Raw genomic sequence first — 18258 nt, forward strand, 5'->3', positions numbered from 1 at the left:
TATGCGTGTGCCTCGGCGGTGATTGTTTGTTGGAGGAGGTACAGCGTGTACGACTTTGGTGCGTAGATAATCAGACCAGACATCTTTCACCACCTTTTGACTCCGTCCAAGAAGCAGAGCGATAGTAGCTGAGACTTTAGTTGCACCACTACGGCGGTATTCAGCGTGAAGTCGGAGAATATCAAGACGTTCTTCTTTTGTTAAACTTCTTGGACGCTGCTGGCGAATGTAGCTGGTTATCTCGTCGTAGTCGTCGTCGGAGATGGAGTTGGTTGCAGGCATGTCAAGCGTGTACACAAATGACGAATGGCTACAGAAAGGTATTAATTTCGAAGGTGTCACGTCACACAGCCCAATCAAATAATATAACCTCTCGAAAATTAATTGGATTAAGTTTAAGAGGTTTTTAGTTATTGCTGGTTAAATATGACAGTTTCGTGCACATTTCAGCAACTTTCTTGGAGGATATTGGTTTTTACGGGTTCCATCCAATAGACTTTATTCGCGTATAGTGAGTCCAGTTCCCCACGAAATTTCTGGGAAAATGGTAAAATAGGTCAAAAGTTTCGATCTTTTGTCCCCTCGGTGCTGTCGACCTCTGTAAAGTTCACTTTACCACTAAGCAATTCGACCGTCAAAAAATATCCCATGCGCTATTTTGACTAGATGGACCTCGGCCGTTTTTTCTTTCGTGGAAGATCTCATTCAGATTCCATTTTGCAAGTCCTCGCGCCAACGGGCATCGCGTCCAGTATTGACAGTCGTGCATTCGCCATCCAACACAACAAGCCTCATGGACGAAACGATGTGGACGAGTATCCCTGCCTCTGGCATACCGAAAGAGGAGACGGTGTGGAGTCGACTCCCGAGCCGCGAAGTGATCCAAGACAAATTGATCAACTCCATTCCATCCCGTGAGGCAGTTTGGAGCGGAATCAATGCTGTTCCAGGGGCAGTTGCAGCGACGCCCGCATGCATTGTTGGCGCATTTGGGAACTGCTTCAGTCGCGCTCGGCGAATGCAATTCGACCAAGATCAGAAGCGCTCGCTGTTGAGCAATTTGTACCACGACGATTCCCGCGTAAATATCCGCGACGCCGAAGTTGAAAATGCAACGTTAGAGCTGCGTCGACGTATCCAAAAGGCAGAGTATGAGAAGCATCGTCGCATGGAAGTCGACGATGATTTAAAGCGACACAAGCAAGGGGGAAAGAAGAAGACAAAGGACCTTGCACCAAACAATCAGGACGGCATTGACGACGAGGACAGCGCGAACAACCCCGTCGACGATATCCCAGAATGCACAACGGTGTTGAAGGCATCTGATATCCGAAAGATGTCAGTGGATGAGCTCCTGAATCTGGACGGATCGAACAACCAGACCGAGGCAACGACCGCGTCGTCTTTAGAAGGCGGCCGGTTGCGCAAGTGGCTCGCAGAAATCGACGGCAACAAGAGCATGGAGTACCTGAGCTACGCGACAAACTTTGAGACCCAGGGCTTCCATTCGATCAAAGATCTGGCGCTACTCGACGAAGAAGACGTTGATCGCGCGCTCACAGAAATCGGCGTCAACAAATTTGCACATCGTGCTCGCATCCGCAAGGCCATTCTACGCCTCAGCCACGTGCCATAACCTTCCTATGCCTCAAAGATTTTGTCCGTACTTTGGGCTATAGCCACATGCCACTTCTCTCTCATGAAATCTCATGGTCAATGTCGACAGCATCCCATCTCTTCTTCGAGAAGTCTTCAACAAATCATATCCTTCATCGGGATGTGCCAGAGAGTTCATCGGACACAACCCTGTGTGTGTCACCGCGGGGCGGCCTTAGTGGGGACGGTTGTCGAGTAGATTTGTCATGTTAAGTGTCAAGATTGGGTCGATGTGGTTGAGTAAATATAGTGGATGAGGGGATGGCACGCTTTCGTCCGTCGTCGTATGATACCGCCGCTAGCTCTGTCGCACAAGCGCCTTGAGCCCAGCACGTTGGCGGTAGCTGTTTCCGTGGGCCAAGAAGTCGGTGTACGGCACGCCTCCGCTTCTGCGCATGGACGTTGGCATCGAATGGATGGGCGATGCCAAGGAGGTCCACTCGGGTCGTTTGTTTTCAGGATAGCGTCGCCACCTTGACCATTTCGCCTCGGTGGTTTCCCGCACGGATGTCCGCTTGATCGTGGACGACCGGCGACGGGACTCTCGTCGTTCGGGCTTGGCCGTCGACATGTTGCGAAAGTAGCCAGCGATGAACGAATCCAAGTTGGTGCCGTCGTCGATCGAGCATCGCGTTGGAACCCCCGAGTGGCACGGTCCGTCGTCATGAAACAGGGGATTCTGCACTTCGTTTTTTCGCTCAATGTACAAATGGCGTGGCGGGGTCAAAATCAGCGCATTCAGGAGCATCTTGGATTTCTACGTTTCCAGTTACAACAACAGCAGTGGCGGCCGTGTATGCCGTACCTCGTGCCAGAGATGTTCGCCAAACGTTCTCCATTTCAAGTTGATGCGAGGATTCGCGGATGTCTTGGGCGGCGACGGCGGCGGCGGGTCCAGCAAGTGAGACACGGTCAACTCGGAAATGCTGAACGAGCGCGATCGCATGTGTTTGCCGGGGGTTGGATGGTCGTGGCGTGTGGTTGTGTCATTTGGTTGTGGTGGGTGTTTTCCCAACGTTAGCATGGTCAGGGAATGCGATCGAACGTGGCGTCGTGATGGAGGGCCGGGCGTTGTGAGACCTGTCGCTGCTGCGGGTCTTGGAGGCGATGCAACCGGATGGGGTGGAGATCGGGGCAGTCGCGCAGGCTTCCGTTGCGCTCTGTGGAGAGATTTGATGTGTTGGTTTGAGGACGGTGTACGGTGTGGTTTGACTTGTACCTGCAAAAGTCGCGACCGTACCGTTTTTGTAAGGACCGCCGCACTTCAATGGAAGGCGGTGTGGACGGTGGATGGAACGAACACCGAACAGCATACGATTGTGGGCCAGCGTCTCCTTCGGGCTTGGGGACGTACGTGCTGCGGAACCCAATCTACGGCAGTGTCAAGGCACCACTAAGCTGACGGTCGGTCACGCGTACCAGCACATCTCGATGCTGGAACAGCGTCGACGGATTGGCGCGGGACCGAGCGCGGTCCATGAGCACATGAACGGAAGGGGGTACTGCTGTCGGGGTCCACTGCAGCCACAAGCTAGCCACCCAACAAGCGAGTCGATCGAGCACGTTTGGGGTGTATTTATAGACCCAGGTCAGATCTCAAATTAACAGCCATGGCTGTCCAGTGCGCTATGTCGTGTCAACCCACAGGTTCTTGTACTTGGACGATGCTGTCTGGTAGAATCAGCAGACAATTCCAACGCACTCGAGCTCTACAACAGCATCTCCCATCGTTCGACCCTTGCGAAGGACCAGCACCACGACGCATCGAGTCACGTCAGCGTCGGACGTATACTACACGTTTTGGAGCATTTCCCGCGGCTGCGTATGGTGCTTGGAAGAACGAATTGCATGACCAGTCAGTACCAATGACTCGCCGCGAGCCGACGGCTATCTCGTCGTCATGTAGCGGTCATCGTCACAAATTAGACGCGTCTTGCTTGACGTCGTATGGTGGAGGAGGCACACCGCGTGCAAACCCTGGCGTGGGTGGTGGCACGGTTCTTGAGGTGCAAGCACGATCTCGGCGCTGATCGCGAGCACGCTGGCAGGTGCCAGAAAAACGATTGTCGTTTGATTGGCACGTTTGCACCTGTTCGCAGCCAATCCGAGGCCGCATATTGCCACCCCTTTTTATCACGAACCAAATACGCACGTTGGATTGGCTCGGGCCGATGACGTCAGCGCCATTGCGTATACGGTGGTGGTGGGTTGTTGGTCTGCGTAATCAGGGGGCAAACGACGTGTGAGTGGGGGCGACTGCCTCGTCAGCCTGGGGATGGTCTTCAACCGTAGGCTCAACTGACTCACCAACCACATGCTACGCGGGGGGACACCGCAACCAGCCACCACACGATGCCCTGCTTGACATGGACACCTACGATCGCCGGACGCTGTAGGGGAACAGACAGAAACACAGGTACACACACACACGTTCAAAATGAAAGGCTTTGAGCTTAATGCCCCAACTCGCCTCTGTCTTCATCGACGCATATTGCGCAACCACGTCTGGTGCAATCACGACGCCTTTCCCTCGCCACTTGCCGTCATGCTGCGAGGGATGGATGTGGGAACTTCGACGAGAATTGCCTTCTCGAGTCGAGCACTCCCGTCGTCATGCAATCGGGCCATCTGAAATGTCACTAAAGTTCCGCGAACCCGAGCGACTTGGTTGAATTACGCGAATTCCACGGAAATCCCTCTATGGAGATTCAACGGCATCTCTGATTGGCCAGCGGATTTGGTGTGGGTGCAATTGCCATCGGTCTGTCACACTCGTTGTTACCAAGGCGGCGGCGGAGCGACTTTGGCCGCGTCGTTCTCGATATATATACGTCAATGCCTCGTCTTTCCCACAGTTATCGATGACAATAATTCTGTCGTATCGTCGACTGCCCTTCACTTCGCCTGAATCGCCGTACAAGTAGAGCTCTTCCCACTCGAGTTGTCGATTGACGGGTTGGTTGTGAATGATGTCATCGGGGGGGGCATTGCAACGGCGCGATATAATTGGCTAAAATCAAGGAAATGCTTCCTCAAAGCAGGACTTCCACGGGGAAAGGGGTAGGGTCGGTTCTGATTGGTCGACGGAGGCAACACCGCGCGCATCACCCAAAGATCGCCTCACTTTTCAATTTGCCTCGGTGTGCGCAAGTGGTCGGACCTCCTCATGTCGGCCAAGGCAATCCGCGAATACGATGGTAAGCGCTTGCTTGGCAAGTGGCTGAGCGACTACTCGAGCGGCAAGCACACGCTTGAAAGCCGTTTTGTTCAAATTACTCCTGAAATCTTTGACGCCAACTTCCCTACCGTCACGTTTGACTCGATTGCGCGTGAAAACCCGTGGTTGCTCCAAACCAAGCTCGTCGTCAAGCCAGATCAACTGATCAAGCGCCGCGGCAAGGCCAACTTGCTCCTTCTTAACGCGACATGGGAAGATGTCAAGCACTGGATCACAGAACGCATGAGCCGAGAAATTCAAGTCGAAGTCGTCAGTGGCATCCTGGACCATTTCATTGTTGAACCATTTGTGCCCCATGCCTCCACAGATGAATACTACTTGTGCATCCAATCCAACCGCGAGGGTGAACAAATTCTCTTCCACCATGAAGGTGGTGTCGATGTCGGTGATGTGGATGCGAAGGCCCTTCGCTTCCAAGTCAACTTGGAAACCACTGCCACCGAAGCAGACATTACTGCTGCTTTGTTGAAGAACGTGTCGAAGGAGCGTCAAACCATCATCGCGTCGTTCATTGCTTCGCTCTTGGCTTTGTACCGCGACTTGAACTTTGTCTACATGGAAATCAACCCCATTGTTGTGGTCGGCGACAAGATCATTCCGTTGGATATGGCTGCCAAGTTGGACGAAACAGCCAACTTTTTGTGCGGCAGCAAGTGGGGTGAAATCGAATTCCCTGCTCCTTTCGGTCGTGCAAAGTTCCCTGAAGAAGCCTACGTCGCGGAATTGGACAGCAAGACCGGTGCTTCCCTCAAGCTCACCATCTTGAACCATCGCGGTCGCATCTGGACCATGGTTGCTGGTGGTGGAGCGTCGGTTGTATATGCCGATACCATCTCCGATTTGGGATTTGGTCATGAGTTGGCCAACTACGGTGAATATTCTGGTGCTCCGTCCGAAGCCCACACCTACCAATACGCCCGAACGATCCTTGACTTGCTGACACGCGAACACGACCCGCGCGGCAAAGTCTTGATTATTGGCGGCGGTATTGCCAACTTTACCGATGTCGCTTTGACCTTTAAGGGTATCATCAGTGCCATCACTGACTTCCAAGACAAATTGAAGGAACGTAACGTGACGATTTGGGTTCGCCGTGGTGGTCCCAACTACCAGGAAGGTTTGCGCCTTGTGCGTGAAGTCGGTGTGTCCACTGGTGTGCCCATCCATGTGTTCGGTCCGGAAACCCACATTACGGCTATTGTGCCCATGGCTTTGGGCCTCGTGCAAGCGCCTGAAACCCTCGGTGCCAGCTCCGTTTCGACCCCTCCTTCGGCGAAGACCCCGGTACAACCTTCGCCAAATGGTTCTCCTCGTTCGGCGGCCAAGCAATCCGTCGCTAACGAACAAGCCGCCACCTCCACCGAAGACTCCCGTGCCACTGTGTCGTCGACCACGGGTGTCAAGGTAATCCAAGACGAAGGCATTGTTCGCATGGAATCCAACACCCGATGCATCGTTTACGGCATGCAACAACGCGCTGTGCAAGGCATGTTGGATTTCGACTACTTGTGCAAGCGTGAGACTCCGTCTGTTGCTGCGATGATTTTCCCCTTCAGCCAGAACCACTACTTGAAGTTCTACTGGGGCACGACCGAACGCTTGATCCCTGTGTTCCAATCTCTCGAGGAAGCCGCCAAGAAGTTCCCCGACGTCAGTGTTTTGGTCAACTTTTCGTCGTTCCGATCCGTATTCTCGTCCACCATGGAAGGGTTGGCGTGCAGCGACACAATCAAGACCCACGCGATCATCGCCGAAGGCGTGCCTGAGTCGCAAACTCGCTTGATCATCAAGCGCGCCAAGGAATTGAACGTTGGCTTGATTGGGCCTGCTACCGTCGGTGGCATCAAGCCCGGCTGTCTTCGCATCGGTAACACGGGTGGTATGCTCGACAACATTGTCCAGTCCAAGCTGTACCGTCCTGGTTCCGTCGCGTATGTGTCCAAGTCGGGCGGGATGTCGAACGAACTCAACAACATCATCAGCCAAACGTCGGACGGTGTGTTTGAAGGTGTGGCCATTGGTGGTGACAAGTACCCTGGCTCGACCTTTATCCAACACTTGTTGCGCTACCAGCAAAACCCTCAAGTGAAGATGATGGTGTTGCTTGGTGAAGTCGGTGGCACGGACGAATTTGAAGTTTGCCGTGCGATCCAAAGCGGTGTGATCACGAAGCCCGTCGTCGCGTGGTGCATTGGTACGTGCGCCAAGATCTTTCCGTTCGAAGTTCAATTCGGCCACGCTGGCGCGTGCGCCACCGGCGAATCGGAAACCGCTGAAGCCAAGAATGCTGCGTTGGCCCACGCTGGCGCCATCGTCCCCAAGAACTTTGACCAGTTTGGCCTTGCCATCCGCGAAACGTACGAAAAGCTCGTGGCGTCTGGTGTGTTGGTCCCGCGCCCGGAAGTGCCTGTGCCGGCCGTCCCCATGGATTACTCCTGGGCCAAGAACTTGGGGTTGATCCGTAAGCCCGCCAACTTTATCTCGTCCATCACGGACGATCGCGGTGAAGAATTGACGTACGCTGGTATGCCCATCTCGGAAGTGTTTGAACAAAATTTGGGTGTCGGTGGTGTGCTCGGCTTGCTCTGGTTCAAGAGAAAGCTGCCTGCGTACGCGACCAAGTTCATTGAGTTTGTACTCATGGTGACGGCCGATCACGGTCCCGCCGTGTCTGGTGCTCACAACGCAATTGTGACCGCCCGTGCCGGCAAGGACCTCATCTCGTCGCTCGTGTCGGGTTTGATGACGATTGGGCCCCGCTTCGGTGGTGCGTTGGATCAAGCCGCTGACATGTTCACCAAGGCCCACGACTCGGGTCTGTCGCCGTTGGACTTCGTCAACAAGATGAAGGCGACCAACCAGCTCATCATGGGTATCGGCCATCGCATCAAGAGCACGACGAACCCTGACAAGCGTGTCACGATTATCAAGGAGTTTGCGTTGAAGCACTTTCCCGGCAACAGCATCCTCAACTACGCGTTGGAAGTCGAAAAGATCACGACCAAGAAGCGGTCGACCTTGATTCTGAACGTCGATGGGTGCATTGCCGTGTGCTTTGTCGACTTGTTGCGCAACTGCGGTGCGTTCACGCAAGAAGAAGCCGACGAACAAATCGCCGACGGGTGCTTGACAGTCGACGACAGCATCGGGGGAGCTTAAGCTGGCATTTGCTGAAAAAATGGCCGATTTTGGTCTAGAATACACCAAAATATTCATAACAAAAAGTTGACATTGAACTCTGGCATTCAAATACCTCAAAAGAACATATCCTGTCGAATATGTAGCTATAAAGTAAACTTTTGATCCAAATTTACCCTCAAGTTATCATATCTTGTACATTTTAGTATTTGGTCCAATGAAACTCATTATCACATTATAGAGGTTTCAAAGGTCCCACTGCCTCTACCATGTCATCCTGCACTTTTTGCAGTTTGTTAGCCGCGATGCAAACTCCCACACACAATCACACCGGATAATTATCCGTCAAGTTCCTTGGGAGCTGTCGTCGACTGTGAACGGGCTCTTTGTCCTCGGTCGTTCCATCGGGTTCATCGGCCACTTCTTGGACCAAAAGCGCTTGAAGCAACCGTTGTACCGCCACCCATGGGACGATATCTCGTACATGAACGACAGCCTGTAGGTCCTCTTCCTAGTTTATATAACGATTTTCCACCTTTCCATCGCGTTCGACCATCCTCCCCCGTCTTTGTGGACTCAAAACGACGCACAGCAACAACATCAAGCCAACCTCGATTTTTCAGCGACTTTTCACATGAAGAAACAGCAGCAAGAGAGTTACATGCCGCACTCCACCTGGCGGCCATCACAACACGATGCTCTTCCAACGAAATGGGTCCCCGCCGTGCCCGGTCGCCTGCCCCATGGGGCAGACGCCTGTGCCGACGGTGGAAGAGATCAAAGCGCACGTTGCCTAGCGCTCCGCCGCGGGACGACGACATCTCAACAAAGATCGGTGTCGTTCCTATCCACGCGACTACACATCGTACTTGTAAAAGAACGTAAATACTGTCGACGCCACAAAGAGCAGGAGCGGCAGCGCCAACACGTCGTCCGACCCTGCGAGGCATGAAAACACGCGGGATGGCTCAAACGACGTCGTACCAAGCGACGAAATCGCAGTTGTGTTGTAGTTTTCGACGGCGAATTTCGCGCAGCATGAAAACTGCATGAGAAGGCCGACGTACAACCCGTTGTTGTTGAAGCGGTCCGTGGCGTCCATAAAGTCCTTGGCAATCACGCCCGTCTAGGATGCTCCGTGATAACTCTGTCGATCGGCACGACGTTGTACCATGGCAAAGGGCAAAATGTACACGGTGGTGAAGAAGCCTCCGAGGCTCACGAACGCCACAAACGAGATCAGGTGGGACCAAGACCCGACGATGACGGCCAACAGCAGCATGAACACTGTCCACAGGTCCGTCAAGTGAATGGAAGAGCGCCACGATGGATCGCACCGCCCGTTGTCATGAACATCAAGTTGACTTGCTTGAGATGCGCCCCCGTCGGATTTTTCGGAATCCACCAAAAGTACGTGAGAGTCGAAACGAACGCGACGGCCGACTGCGTGAAATGTGAAAAGCAATGTCCAGGACCTCGTGCAGGGAACCCACCAAGCCTTGCACAGCATGGCGCGCCATGTCCAGACCTTCCATGTAAAGCTTGACGCCGGTAGCATCGCAGCCTGCGATGACAGCGCCGTCGGGTGTTGTGGCATTGCCTTGAAGCTGTGGACACCCCCGAAACACGCGTTCCGCCCACCACTTGTACTTTTGATTGTCCAACGAGAACCATGCCATCCTACCGCCCCCATGAGCCATTGGGACGAGATGATGCACACGGTATACCACACAATGAGCTGCAGCAGACACATGAGCTTGATCTCCATGGGGGCGCCGACAATGACGTCCCAAATTTCAGTGACGAATCGCTCCAACGACACCGAGTGCTTGCGCTCTTGGTACAACATTTTCTCGGGTTTCAGATCTGGTGGCGCACGTTATGTCAGGCGACGATCGTTCCAACTGAATCACGTACACAACGACACGCCGACCGTGACAAGGATAGCGGCAACCGCGACCCCGCATGTGAGCAGCATCACTTCTTCCGTGATCTGGTCGCCGTACACGACTTTGGCCCCGCCGCCGACGAGAACCATCCCCAGGGCGACCCCCACGCTGTGCCAGATGGACCCACATGCATGCGCGTGAACCTGTACGGGCCAAATCTGAAGTTGTGCTTCGTAAGAGTTGAGTATACCTGGTACTCCTTGGGAATCTCGTCAAAAATTCGCGCCCGCACTGCGACCTGGCCACCGACAGGTCAAGGAAGGTCGAGTCGACGCACGCAGGAAGACCTACCTCCATCGACACGGTGCCCCACACGATGACGGCAATGTTGACAGTGAGCAAAAACAAGTGGCTGCCAAAGATCGACAGCGATCCTCCCAGCAACATGACGGACACTACCAACTTGAGCGTAGCCAACAGCAACTACTCGCAACAGTCGGATGCTGGTCTCGAGGAAACATGGTTAGACGTACAAAGCGGTTGCGGCGGCCTGTTTTCGACGAGCACCGATCGGAAGCGGCGCCAACAAGTGGAGCAAGCGCGAATGTGAGGAACGCGGGCATGTATCGCGGGACAAAGTAATGCACACCGATGGACGTCAAGTACGACGTCATTAGTTCGAACACGGAGAAATACAGGAGCGAAAGGCCGATCCACGGGAATTGAAGGATCAAGCTGACCACGACGGGATGGTCAAGGACGTTCATCTGGGAGCGCGGCCGACGCGGCTTCGGCCCGTCTGTGTCGAGAACGATTGCAGTGCTATCGGTAAAGTGGAAACATCGCCAGTACCATGGGTACTGGATCGATTCATGCAGCTGCTCTTCGCGGTCGTTAGCCAGCGACTCTTCGTCTAATTGGGAGTACGCCGACGCGGCCATCGGGCTCTGCTCCACTTGCGGCACCGCGTCGTCCGGCACCTCGACCTGCATGATGAAACTCACAACTTACGCAATTAGGTCACTCCACCACCTCGCCAATCAAAAGTTCCGATTTTGGTACATAATTGAACGGGTCGACGTTTTTCCACACTCAACATACAAATCCCAAGATAAAAATATAAGATTCCATCGAAACGTTTCCGAATAATCCATACGGCGGGGTGTTACGGTCTTGACTCAGTGACGGCAAGCATCGTCAATTGAAACGAGAGATCCTTTGGTTTACTTTGTTATGACAGCACAGCGGTCCCTCTCGTCGGCTTCTCAAGAGGAACAGGCTCATGCGAGCCACTGCACAATCAGCATGTCCTTCCTATTGTTACACCCGTACCACCTCCCACGCGTATCGCCTCACAAATCGCACTTGATTGGCTAATTCGAACATGGCGATCGCTGATTGGCGAATATGAATTTCATATTGATTGTATGGCGTGCCTCTCACGCCACTCGATCAGGCGACGCGTTCCCGCAAAGGCAGACAAGTACTACAATGTGACGTCCTGTGCCCATTCGCGCCTTGAGGGAATTTCGTCGCCTGCGTTGTGTTGTCGCGCCTGAGCGCGTTCCGCGTCTCGCCATCCCCGGCTCTCTCGATCGTTTTCAGCCACGAACGACCAGCTGCCACTTGCGTGACACATGAAATGTGTCCAAAGCGCCACCTGATTCGCTCAACGTTTTGAAGTGATGGCATACCGGTCACTTGACCGGAAGTCGACGAGTTTGTCACGTTTTATGCTGTCAGTACCATCCTGCCACACGCCGTGAGTCTGCTGGGTCACCGCGTAGTTTATCTCACGACTTCTTGCCCACGCATCATGCAGCAAGGCGCTCCTCAGGACGAAGAAGTGACGATCTTCCGCTCTGGAGCGACGTTGCAAGTGGCGAATCGACCTTCCATGTCCGCTGACAGCGTCCGCAACACCATCGGCGACCTCGGGATGCACCACACCCTCACTGGTGTAGACGGAGTTCGCGAGGACAGCTTGTCCCGGCCGGACCGTTCTGGAAGTCTCACACACATCGACTCGTTTCGCCGAGCGTCGTTGCCTCGAGAAGCACAGCGTGGGTCAGTCCTCATGGCTCGACCGAGTAACGTGTTCAACCCGATGCCGTCGTCGCCGTCGAAGTTCGGCGGCCGTCAAAGCACCTACGCCCACCACAAGCGGTACAGTATGCAAGAGGTCGGGTCGGCATCGACCGACGACGTCGACTCGATGTACCCCTCGAAGGAAAAAATGAAGCTCATCAACGTTGCGTCCCTCGAGCGGCCGGAGACCACCCGCGACTACAAAGGCCAGCTTCGACGTTGGCCAGGGGTCCTGCTCATGTGCGTGCTTATTTCAACGGCTGTCGTTGCCATCGCGCTCGGGGCGAAGCAATCCCACCAAGAGTCGATGCAGCGCCGCCACGATACGATGGTGCGGGAGCAACGGCGCCGTGCGATCCAAGACGGGCTCATCGATGACAGCGAGTTGGTGGACGCGGACGGAAGGGTCGGTAACCCCATGACGTACGACTCTACTGGCCGCAGTACGTCTGCATTCCTGTCCCCGTGAAACGTGCTCTTGATGTGGCCCGCGGTAGAGTGCCAACTGCCCGACTACCAGAGCAAGAACGGGCGGGTGTACGCTGTTGCAGCGAACGGGACCGAAGTCGTCGTCGGCATCAAGGGCACCAACTGGTTCGGCATGGAAACGTAAGTATAGTGCATATTGAGCGGGTCAGCACAGCGCCTGGGATGCCGATCACAACGTCCCCCATGCTCCCTGTAGCGCCCACGCGATCCCGTTTGGATTGTGGGAAAACGATCAGAACGGCACGACGGTGTACGAGGTTGCGGCGTTTCTGCACCGCAACAAGTTTAACAGCATTCGACTGCCGTTGGCGGCCGAGTCCATTCTCAAGAACACGGCGCCGAACAAGCGCCTGATCAACCTCGACGCGAACCGCGCCGTCAACGTCAAGGGGTACATGGAGCTACTCAAGTCGATTCTAAAGGCGCTGGCGTTTCGGGATATCACTGTGATGCTGTCGATGCACACGCTGACGACCAAAGGCGCGTCAGGGTCGTGGTTCAACAAAGAGTTTGCCGAGGAAGACTTTCTCAAGGCGATCGACGTCCTCGCCAACGAACTGTGCACAGACGAGTACTGGAACGTGATTGGGATCGATTTGAAAAACGAACCAAACGACTGCGGGTGGGGACCGCTCGACAAAGCGAGTGCCAAGTGTGACTGGGTCGCCGGCGCCAAGTTGATCGGGGATCGCATGCATGCCGGTTGCAAGAACTGGCTTGCGTTCGTCGAAGGCAGCGCGTCAACGTCGCACACCGTCGGCAAGCTCACGTACGTTGCATAGCTCTGCGAGCCCCACATGTGACGAGATGGTGGCTGCCTAGGTACTTTGACTGGTGGGGCGGGCGCCTGCAAGATGCCGACACCGTCCCTGTGACGCTCAAAGCCGAGAACAAGCTCGTGTGGGCCCCACACTACTACTCGACCGCCGTCGCGCCGCAGCCATACTTTTACGATGCGGTCGTCGGAAGCGCCAGTGGCAACGGGTATTCGTCGTACAAGGAACTGTCCGACGAAGCGCTGAAGTCCAACATCCACATCACGATGGAGCACATGTTTGGGTACCTTCGCGAACAGCGCAAACATGCGATCGTTATCGGCGAATTTGGCGGGCTCTACACCAAGGACGAGCACGAACAGTTTACCATTCGCCGCACGGTCGACTTTACGATCCAAGAAATGCAACTGGACGGGTACTCGGGAGGGTACATGTGGTCGCTCAATCCCGAGTCGGGCTACGACTTTCCGCACGCCGGCAAAAAAGCGTTCACGTCCGAGGGTCTCCTCCTCGACGACTGGCTCACTCCCAACAAACTCTTCATGGAAGCCATGGGCAAATTGAACACCCTCCCCAACCTCAAGCCATTCCCGTGCTTTTCGCCTGTCAAGAAGCCGTAATATTTAACCCACGAGAAGATGTCATGGCATATACGATCGACGACCTGTGTCGCCGACACGAAGGAACGCATGGGTACGGCCGCAACTTCGTGCAGCACACAACCCATGTTACGTACAGTCCTCCTGTCGTTGTGTATGGGCGGGACACGTGAGATCGTGAGCAACATAGTGAGCTCTCGCGGACGCTGTGAACAGCGGTGTATGTCTTACGTCTCTGGCGCTCCCATGCCCGACCCAGCGGCACCATTCCGCACCATTCCGTGTGGATGCCGGCCTGCGCTCTTTCATCGTCGCCTGAATACATTGAAAACAGTAGGCTTCAACTACTAGATATTTAACATCATGTTGGTAAGAAGAAGTAGTAGTATTACTATTCATCGATATGGCAAAATGGTGACACAGTGCGTGCCTCTTGTCGACCAATCAAATCACTACGTTCAACAACAACAACCAATCAAATTCGAGTAAGTGCGTCGTAAATTGCAACCCCGCCAGGTTTTGTCGGGATGCGAAAGGCGCCATTCCACCTTCCATGACGCGACTGCTCTCTCTCGCAGCCGTCGCGTGCGCGGTCTTCTCGCAGGCACCGCCGCTCTTCCCGCAAAGTAGTTTTACCTGCACCAGCTTCACACGCGCCAACAGGACGGTTTGGGTTGCTTCGTTGGTGTTGCCAGGCAATGTCTCTGTCTGCCGCACGACAGACCACTACCGCGACGACTGCGACATCGGCAACACTGAAGCCGACTGTGTCGCCTCTCTGCCCAAGTATCCTCCGTCCATCAACAACACGTTGACGTGCGACCAACTTCGCGCTGCTTTGAATGGATCGCTCGCTGCACTCACGTTCGCAGGCTTCTGCAGCGACGCCATGGCGACCGAGAAGGGCGCCAGTTCACAATCGCCAACACCCACGTCAGCTCCCCAAGGTTGAACCTTCTTTGCACAACTCTGTGCATGTTTAGCAAGTTCCTGATCATGGAGGGTAGATTCGTCCAACATCCCAGTGGTCGTTGGCGTTGGGGGCGGCTCTTTCGTCCTCGGGTGCCTTGTGGTCTTCTTCATTTACCGGCACCAAGCGTCCAAGTTACGCAGTCGACTCGCGGTGGAGCTTGTGTTTGGCGATCGCAAGTCCGATGTGGACCGTTTCCCGAGCCGACGGAGTGGCGGCGGTGGCGCGCACACCCTGTCGAGTCGCACTCCATTCGGGAGCTCCTACAACCGCATGGGGCGACGGTCCGGTCTGTTCCAACCCAACCGTGCGGACGAAATCGATGAAGTTGTCGGGTTCCAGCTCGACATGGGGGATCTGGACTTGTGGCGCATGGACGAGAACGATCTGACGTCGCACGAGCTGCTGGCCAAGGGCGCCCACGGCGAAGTTTGGGTCGGCGACTACCGCGGCATGCTGGTCGCCATCAAAAAGAATTCAAATGCGGGCAAGACTGCCAAAGACGTGCAAAAGTTTATCGACGAAATCAAGCTCTTCACCAAGCTCGACAGCCCGTACATTACCAAGTTCATCGGGGTCAGCTGGATGCGGCCGCGCGAAATTGAGCTCGTGATGGAGTTTATGGACAGAGGCGACCTGCGAAAGTACTTAGAGTCGACAAAGCAGGAGCCCGTCGCGGCCACGGCGACCATCCACGCGATGGCGCCGCCGCTGTTCCCGTGGTCCGACAAGATCGGCATCATGCGGGACGTGATCGAGGGTCTGTCCTACTTGCATTCGGTCGACATCATCCACCGCGACCTCAAGTCCCGCAACGTTCTCTTGACGGAACAGTTGAACGCCAAGTTGTCGGACTTTGGCATTTCCAAAGAAATCACCAATGACACGATGACCCAGGGCGTCGGCACGTACCGGTGGACTGCCCCCGAGCTCATCGCGGGCGAACGATACACCGTCGCGGCCGACATCTACTCGTTCGGCGTGCTCATCAGTGAGCTTGACACCCACGACATCCCGTACGCCGACTACCGAAATGAGAAGAACCAGCCCCTGAACGACTTTCAGATCATGGCGCTGGTCCGGCAAGGCAGCATCCAACCCCACTTCACCCATGGGTGCCCCGACTGGGTGTACGACCTCGCCCTCCGGTGCATCTCGCTCCAGCCCGAGCTGCGACCGACTGGTCCCGAACTCTCGCACATATTGCGCCAGCAACTCAAGCGGGCGCAGCAACAAGCGGTCCAACCCGCCGCGTCCTACTTTGTGTAGACTGGCGTAACACGTGTCGTCCATGAACTGTGTCAATGTCATTGGTTTCCACGACGATCGTACCGCATCAAGGAGTAGTCGCCGACATGAGGGTCGGGATGTTCACAGCATGTGCTTTTCCCGGCAAACCCACGGCCCCCTGTGCTTCCGACCTCACCTGATGCGGCCCCGAGCGTAGGCGCAGCCCGTGCATCTAGTGTTGCTGTCGTAAGCTGCAACGTGAGCTCATGGAGAACGTCCACTCCCCCGATCGCTCGATGCACGCGCTCGGTGGTGTGCACGTTCTTCACAAGGGCGCCGTCAACATAGCGAGGGGGCGCTGCTCCTCCACCCGATGCCTGGGACGCATGACAATCGTTCCATGAGGTGTTTGAATTTGAAAGTGTCATCCTTATCGAAGTGCATGCAGCTTGTGGGAGGAAGGCCCACCAGGTGGATGGCGAGCCCCCCGCCATCCTCTGAGCCAGTCCAACGTCCGAGAGAAGTCGCCATGGACTGAATCTAGAGCAGGGCGGCGATAGTGGGAGCGTCGCTGCCGCGCAGCCTTCTTCACCGTTCTTGATGCTCGTGATGCCAGCACGATGGCACGTTGAATACCGTGGTTTCGCCATTCAGCCAATCAGAACCACCACAGCGACAGCACTCGCCGTCCCATTGGCCACCATCCTAAGCCAATCCAAAGCGATGCTTCATTCGAATCACGCGATCGCCATGGTCGCTGCAAACAACTTCAACTTCGTCGGTTGCGCGGCCGCCTCGTGAGTCTTGGGCGCGAAGACGACGTCGCTCGCGCTTATCTAGTCATTGATCATTTTGAATCCTCTCCGCCGCACCATCACTATCATCACCATGACTGACTACACGACGCTCCAAGTCCACGCCGGCCACGAAGGCGGCGAGCCTGGGTCCCGCGCCCGCGCCGTCCCCATCGTGGCGTCCACGTCGTTCCTCTTTGACAACGCAGACCACGCCGGCAAGCTCTTTGGTCTCCAAGAGTTTGGCAACATCTACTCGCGGATCATGAACCCGACAAACGACGTGTTTGAGAAGCGCGTGACGGCGCTATCTGGCGGCGTGGCGTCCGTCGCCGTGAGCTCTGGCCAGGCCGCACAGGCCCTGACCATCTTCACGATCGCGCAAGCCGGCGACAACATCGTGGCGACGTCGTCCCTGTACGGCGGCACGTACAACCAGTTCAAGGTCGCGTTTCCCCGCCTCGGCATCCAAGTCAAGTTCGCCAACCACGCCGACCCTGCCTCGATCCGGTCGCTGATCGACGACAAGACCAAGGCAATTTACGTCGAGACAATCGGGAACCCCGAGCTGGAAGTGCCCGACTTTGACGCGATCTCGGCCATCGCCAAAGAGCACGAGATCCCGTTCATCGTGGACGACACGTTTGGCGCGTGCGGGTACCTCGTCAACCCGATCAAGCATGGCGCCGACATTGTCGTGCAGAGCGCGACCAAGTGGATCGGAGGCCACGGCACGACCATCGGCGGAGTTGTGACGGATGCCGGGACGTTCAACTGGGGCAACGGCAAGTTTCCCATGATGTCGGAGCCGAGCCCGGGGTACCACGGCCTGAACTTTTGGAAGGTGTTTGGTCCGGGGGGCGTCTTGGGGGCGAACGCGACGTTTGCGATCCGTCTGCGTGTGGAGAACCTGCGTGACTTTGGGTCGAGCTTGAGTCCATTCAACTCGTTCTTGCTCATCCAGGGCCTCGAGACGCTCAGCTTGCGCGTCGACCGCGCCGCGGACAATGCGTTGACGTTGGCGCAGTGGTTGGAGACGCACCCGAACGTCGCATGGGTGTCGTACCCCGGCCTTCCGTCGCACCCGTCGCACGAAAACGCCAAAAAGTACATGTACCGGAAAAAGTACGGCGCCGTGTTGACCTTTGGCGTCAAGGGCGGGCTGGAAGCGGGCCGGTCGTTCATCAACAGCGTCAAGCTGGCCAGCCACTTGGCCAACGTTGGCGACTCCAAGACGCTCGTGATCCACCCGGCCAGCACGACGCACCAGCAGCTTGTGGAAGAAGAGCAATCGGCGACGGGCGTCAAGCCCGACATGATTCGCGTGTCGGTCGGTATCGAGCACATCGACGACATCAAGGCCGACTTGGACCAGGCACTGGCGGTGTTTG

At 55.6% G+C, this 18258-nt stretch overlaps 7 protein-coding genes across 21 annotated transcripts; 4 read left to right on the forward strand and 3 right to left on the reverse strand.

Moving 5' to 3' along the window:
- The first annotated feature begins 705 nt into the window (after nucleotides 1–705).
- On the forward strand, nucleotides 706–1918 carry H310_02334 (hypothetical protein). The gene has a single exon (XM_008865805.1). The coding sequence runs from the start codon at nucleotides 794–796 to the stop codon at nucleotides 1634–1636; it is 843 nt and encodes a 280-aa protein (XP_008864027.1). The 5' UTR covers nucleotides 706–793; the 3' UTR covers nucleotides 1637–1918.
- H310_02335 (hypothetical protein) lies at nucleotides 717–3203 on the reverse strand. Its single transcript, XM_008865806.1, has 4 exons — nucleotides 3076–3203; nucleotides 2876–3027; nucleotides 2462–2816; nucleotides 717–2413 (listed from the first exon to the last, which is right to left on the reverse strand). The coding sequence occupies exons 1-4, from the start codon at nucleotides 3133–3135 to the stop codon at nucleotides 1955–1957; spliced, it is 1026 nt and encodes a 341-aa protein (XP_008864028.1). The 5' UTR covers nucleotides 3136–3203; the 3' UTR covers nucleotides 717–1954.
- Nucleotides 3204–4791: 1588 nt separating this feature from the next.
- On the forward strand, nucleotides 4792–8215 carry H310_02336 (hypothetical protein). Its single transcript, XM_008865807.1, has one exon. It carries the CDS (start codon nucleotides 4823–4825, stop codon nucleotides 8051–8053), a length of 3231 nt encoding a protein of 1076 aa, XP_008864029.1. The 5' UTR covers nucleotides 4792–4822; the 3' UTR covers nucleotides 8054–8215.
- A 365-nt stretch (nucleotides 8216–8580) lies between these two features.
- H310_02337 (hypothetical protein) lies at nucleotides 8581–10957 on the reverse strand. Of its 13 annotated transcripts, XM_008865809.1 has the most exons (10): nucleotides 10455–10957; nucleotides 10273–10404; nucleotides 10172–10219; nucleotides 9950–10124; nucleotides 9760–9898; nucleotides 9526–9712; nucleotides 9370–9475; nucleotides 9204–9319; nucleotides 9017–9158; nucleotides 8626–8971 (listed from the first exon to the last, which is right to left on the reverse strand). In XM_008865809.1, the coding sequence occupies exons 1-10, from the start codon at nucleotides 10911–10913 to the stop codon at nucleotides 8889–8891; spliced, it is 1587 nt and encodes a 528-aa protein (XP_008864031.1). In that variant the 5' UTR covers nucleotides 10914–10957; the 3' UTR covers nucleotides 8626–8888. The 13 variants fall into 13 exon arrangements, with proteins under 13 accessions (XP_008864041.1, XP_008864032.1, XP_008864035.1 ...); XM_008865819.1 differs by having other exon boundaries at nucleotides 8581–9158; XM_008865811.1 differs by having other exon boundaries at nucleotides 9204–9475.
- Nucleotides 10958–11678: 721 nt separating this feature from the next.
- On the forward strand, nucleotides 11679–14075 carry H310_02338. 2 transcript variants are annotated; one of them, XM_008865821.1, is made up of 4 exons: nucleotides 11679–12452; nucleotides 12507–12618; nucleotides 12695–13267; nucleotides 13321–14075. In XM_008865821.1, exons 1-4 carry the CDS (start codon nucleotides 11738–11740, stop codon nucleotides 13892–13894), a joined length of 1974 nt encoding a protein of 657 aa, XP_008864043.1. In that variant the 5' UTR covers nucleotides 11679–11737; the 3' UTR covers nucleotides 13895–14075. The 2 variants fall into 2 exon arrangements, with proteins under 2 accessions (XP_008864043.1, XP_008864044.1); XM_008865822.1 differs by having other exon boundaries at nucleotides 12695–14075.
- Nucleotides 14076–14815: 740 nt separating this feature from the next.
- H310_02339 lies at nucleotides 14816–16482 on the reverse strand. Of its 2 annotated transcripts, XM_008865823.1 has the most exons (4): nucleotides 15756–16482; nucleotides 15615–15697; nucleotides 15407–15479; nucleotides 14816–15299 (listed from the first exon to the last, which is right to left on the reverse strand). In XM_008865823.1, the coding sequence occupies exons 1-4, from the start codon at nucleotides 16152–16154 to the stop codon at nucleotides 14979–14981; spliced, it is 876 nt and encodes a 291-aa protein (XP_008864045.1). In that variant the 5' UTR covers nucleotides 16155–16482; the 3' UTR covers nucleotides 14816–14978. The 2 variants fall into 2 exon arrangements, with proteins under 2 accessions (XP_008864045.1, XP_008864046.1); XM_008865824.1 differs by having other exon boundaries at nucleotides 14816–15479.
- Nucleotides 16483–16961: 479 nt separating this feature from the next.
- On the forward strand, nucleotides 16962–18186 carry H310_02340 (hypothetical protein; the record flags this gene model as incomplete). The annotated part of the gene is made up of 2 exons (XM_008865825.1): nucleotides 16962–18107; nucleotides 18154–18186. 2 exons carry the CDS (start codon nucleotides 16962–16964, stop codon nucleotides 18184–18186), a joined length of 1179 nt encoding a protein of 392 aa, XP_008864047.1.
- Nucleotides 18187–18258: the final 72 nt, after the last annotated feature.

Source organism: Aphanomyces invadans (genome assembly GCF_000520115.1).
Source record: "Aphanomyces invadans strain NJM9701 unplaced genomic scaffold supercont1.3, whole genome shotgun sequence".
Classification (NCBI taxonomy): Eukaryota; Oomycota; class Saprolegniomycetes; order Saprolegniales; family Verrucalvaceae; genus Aphanomyces; species Aphanomyces invadans.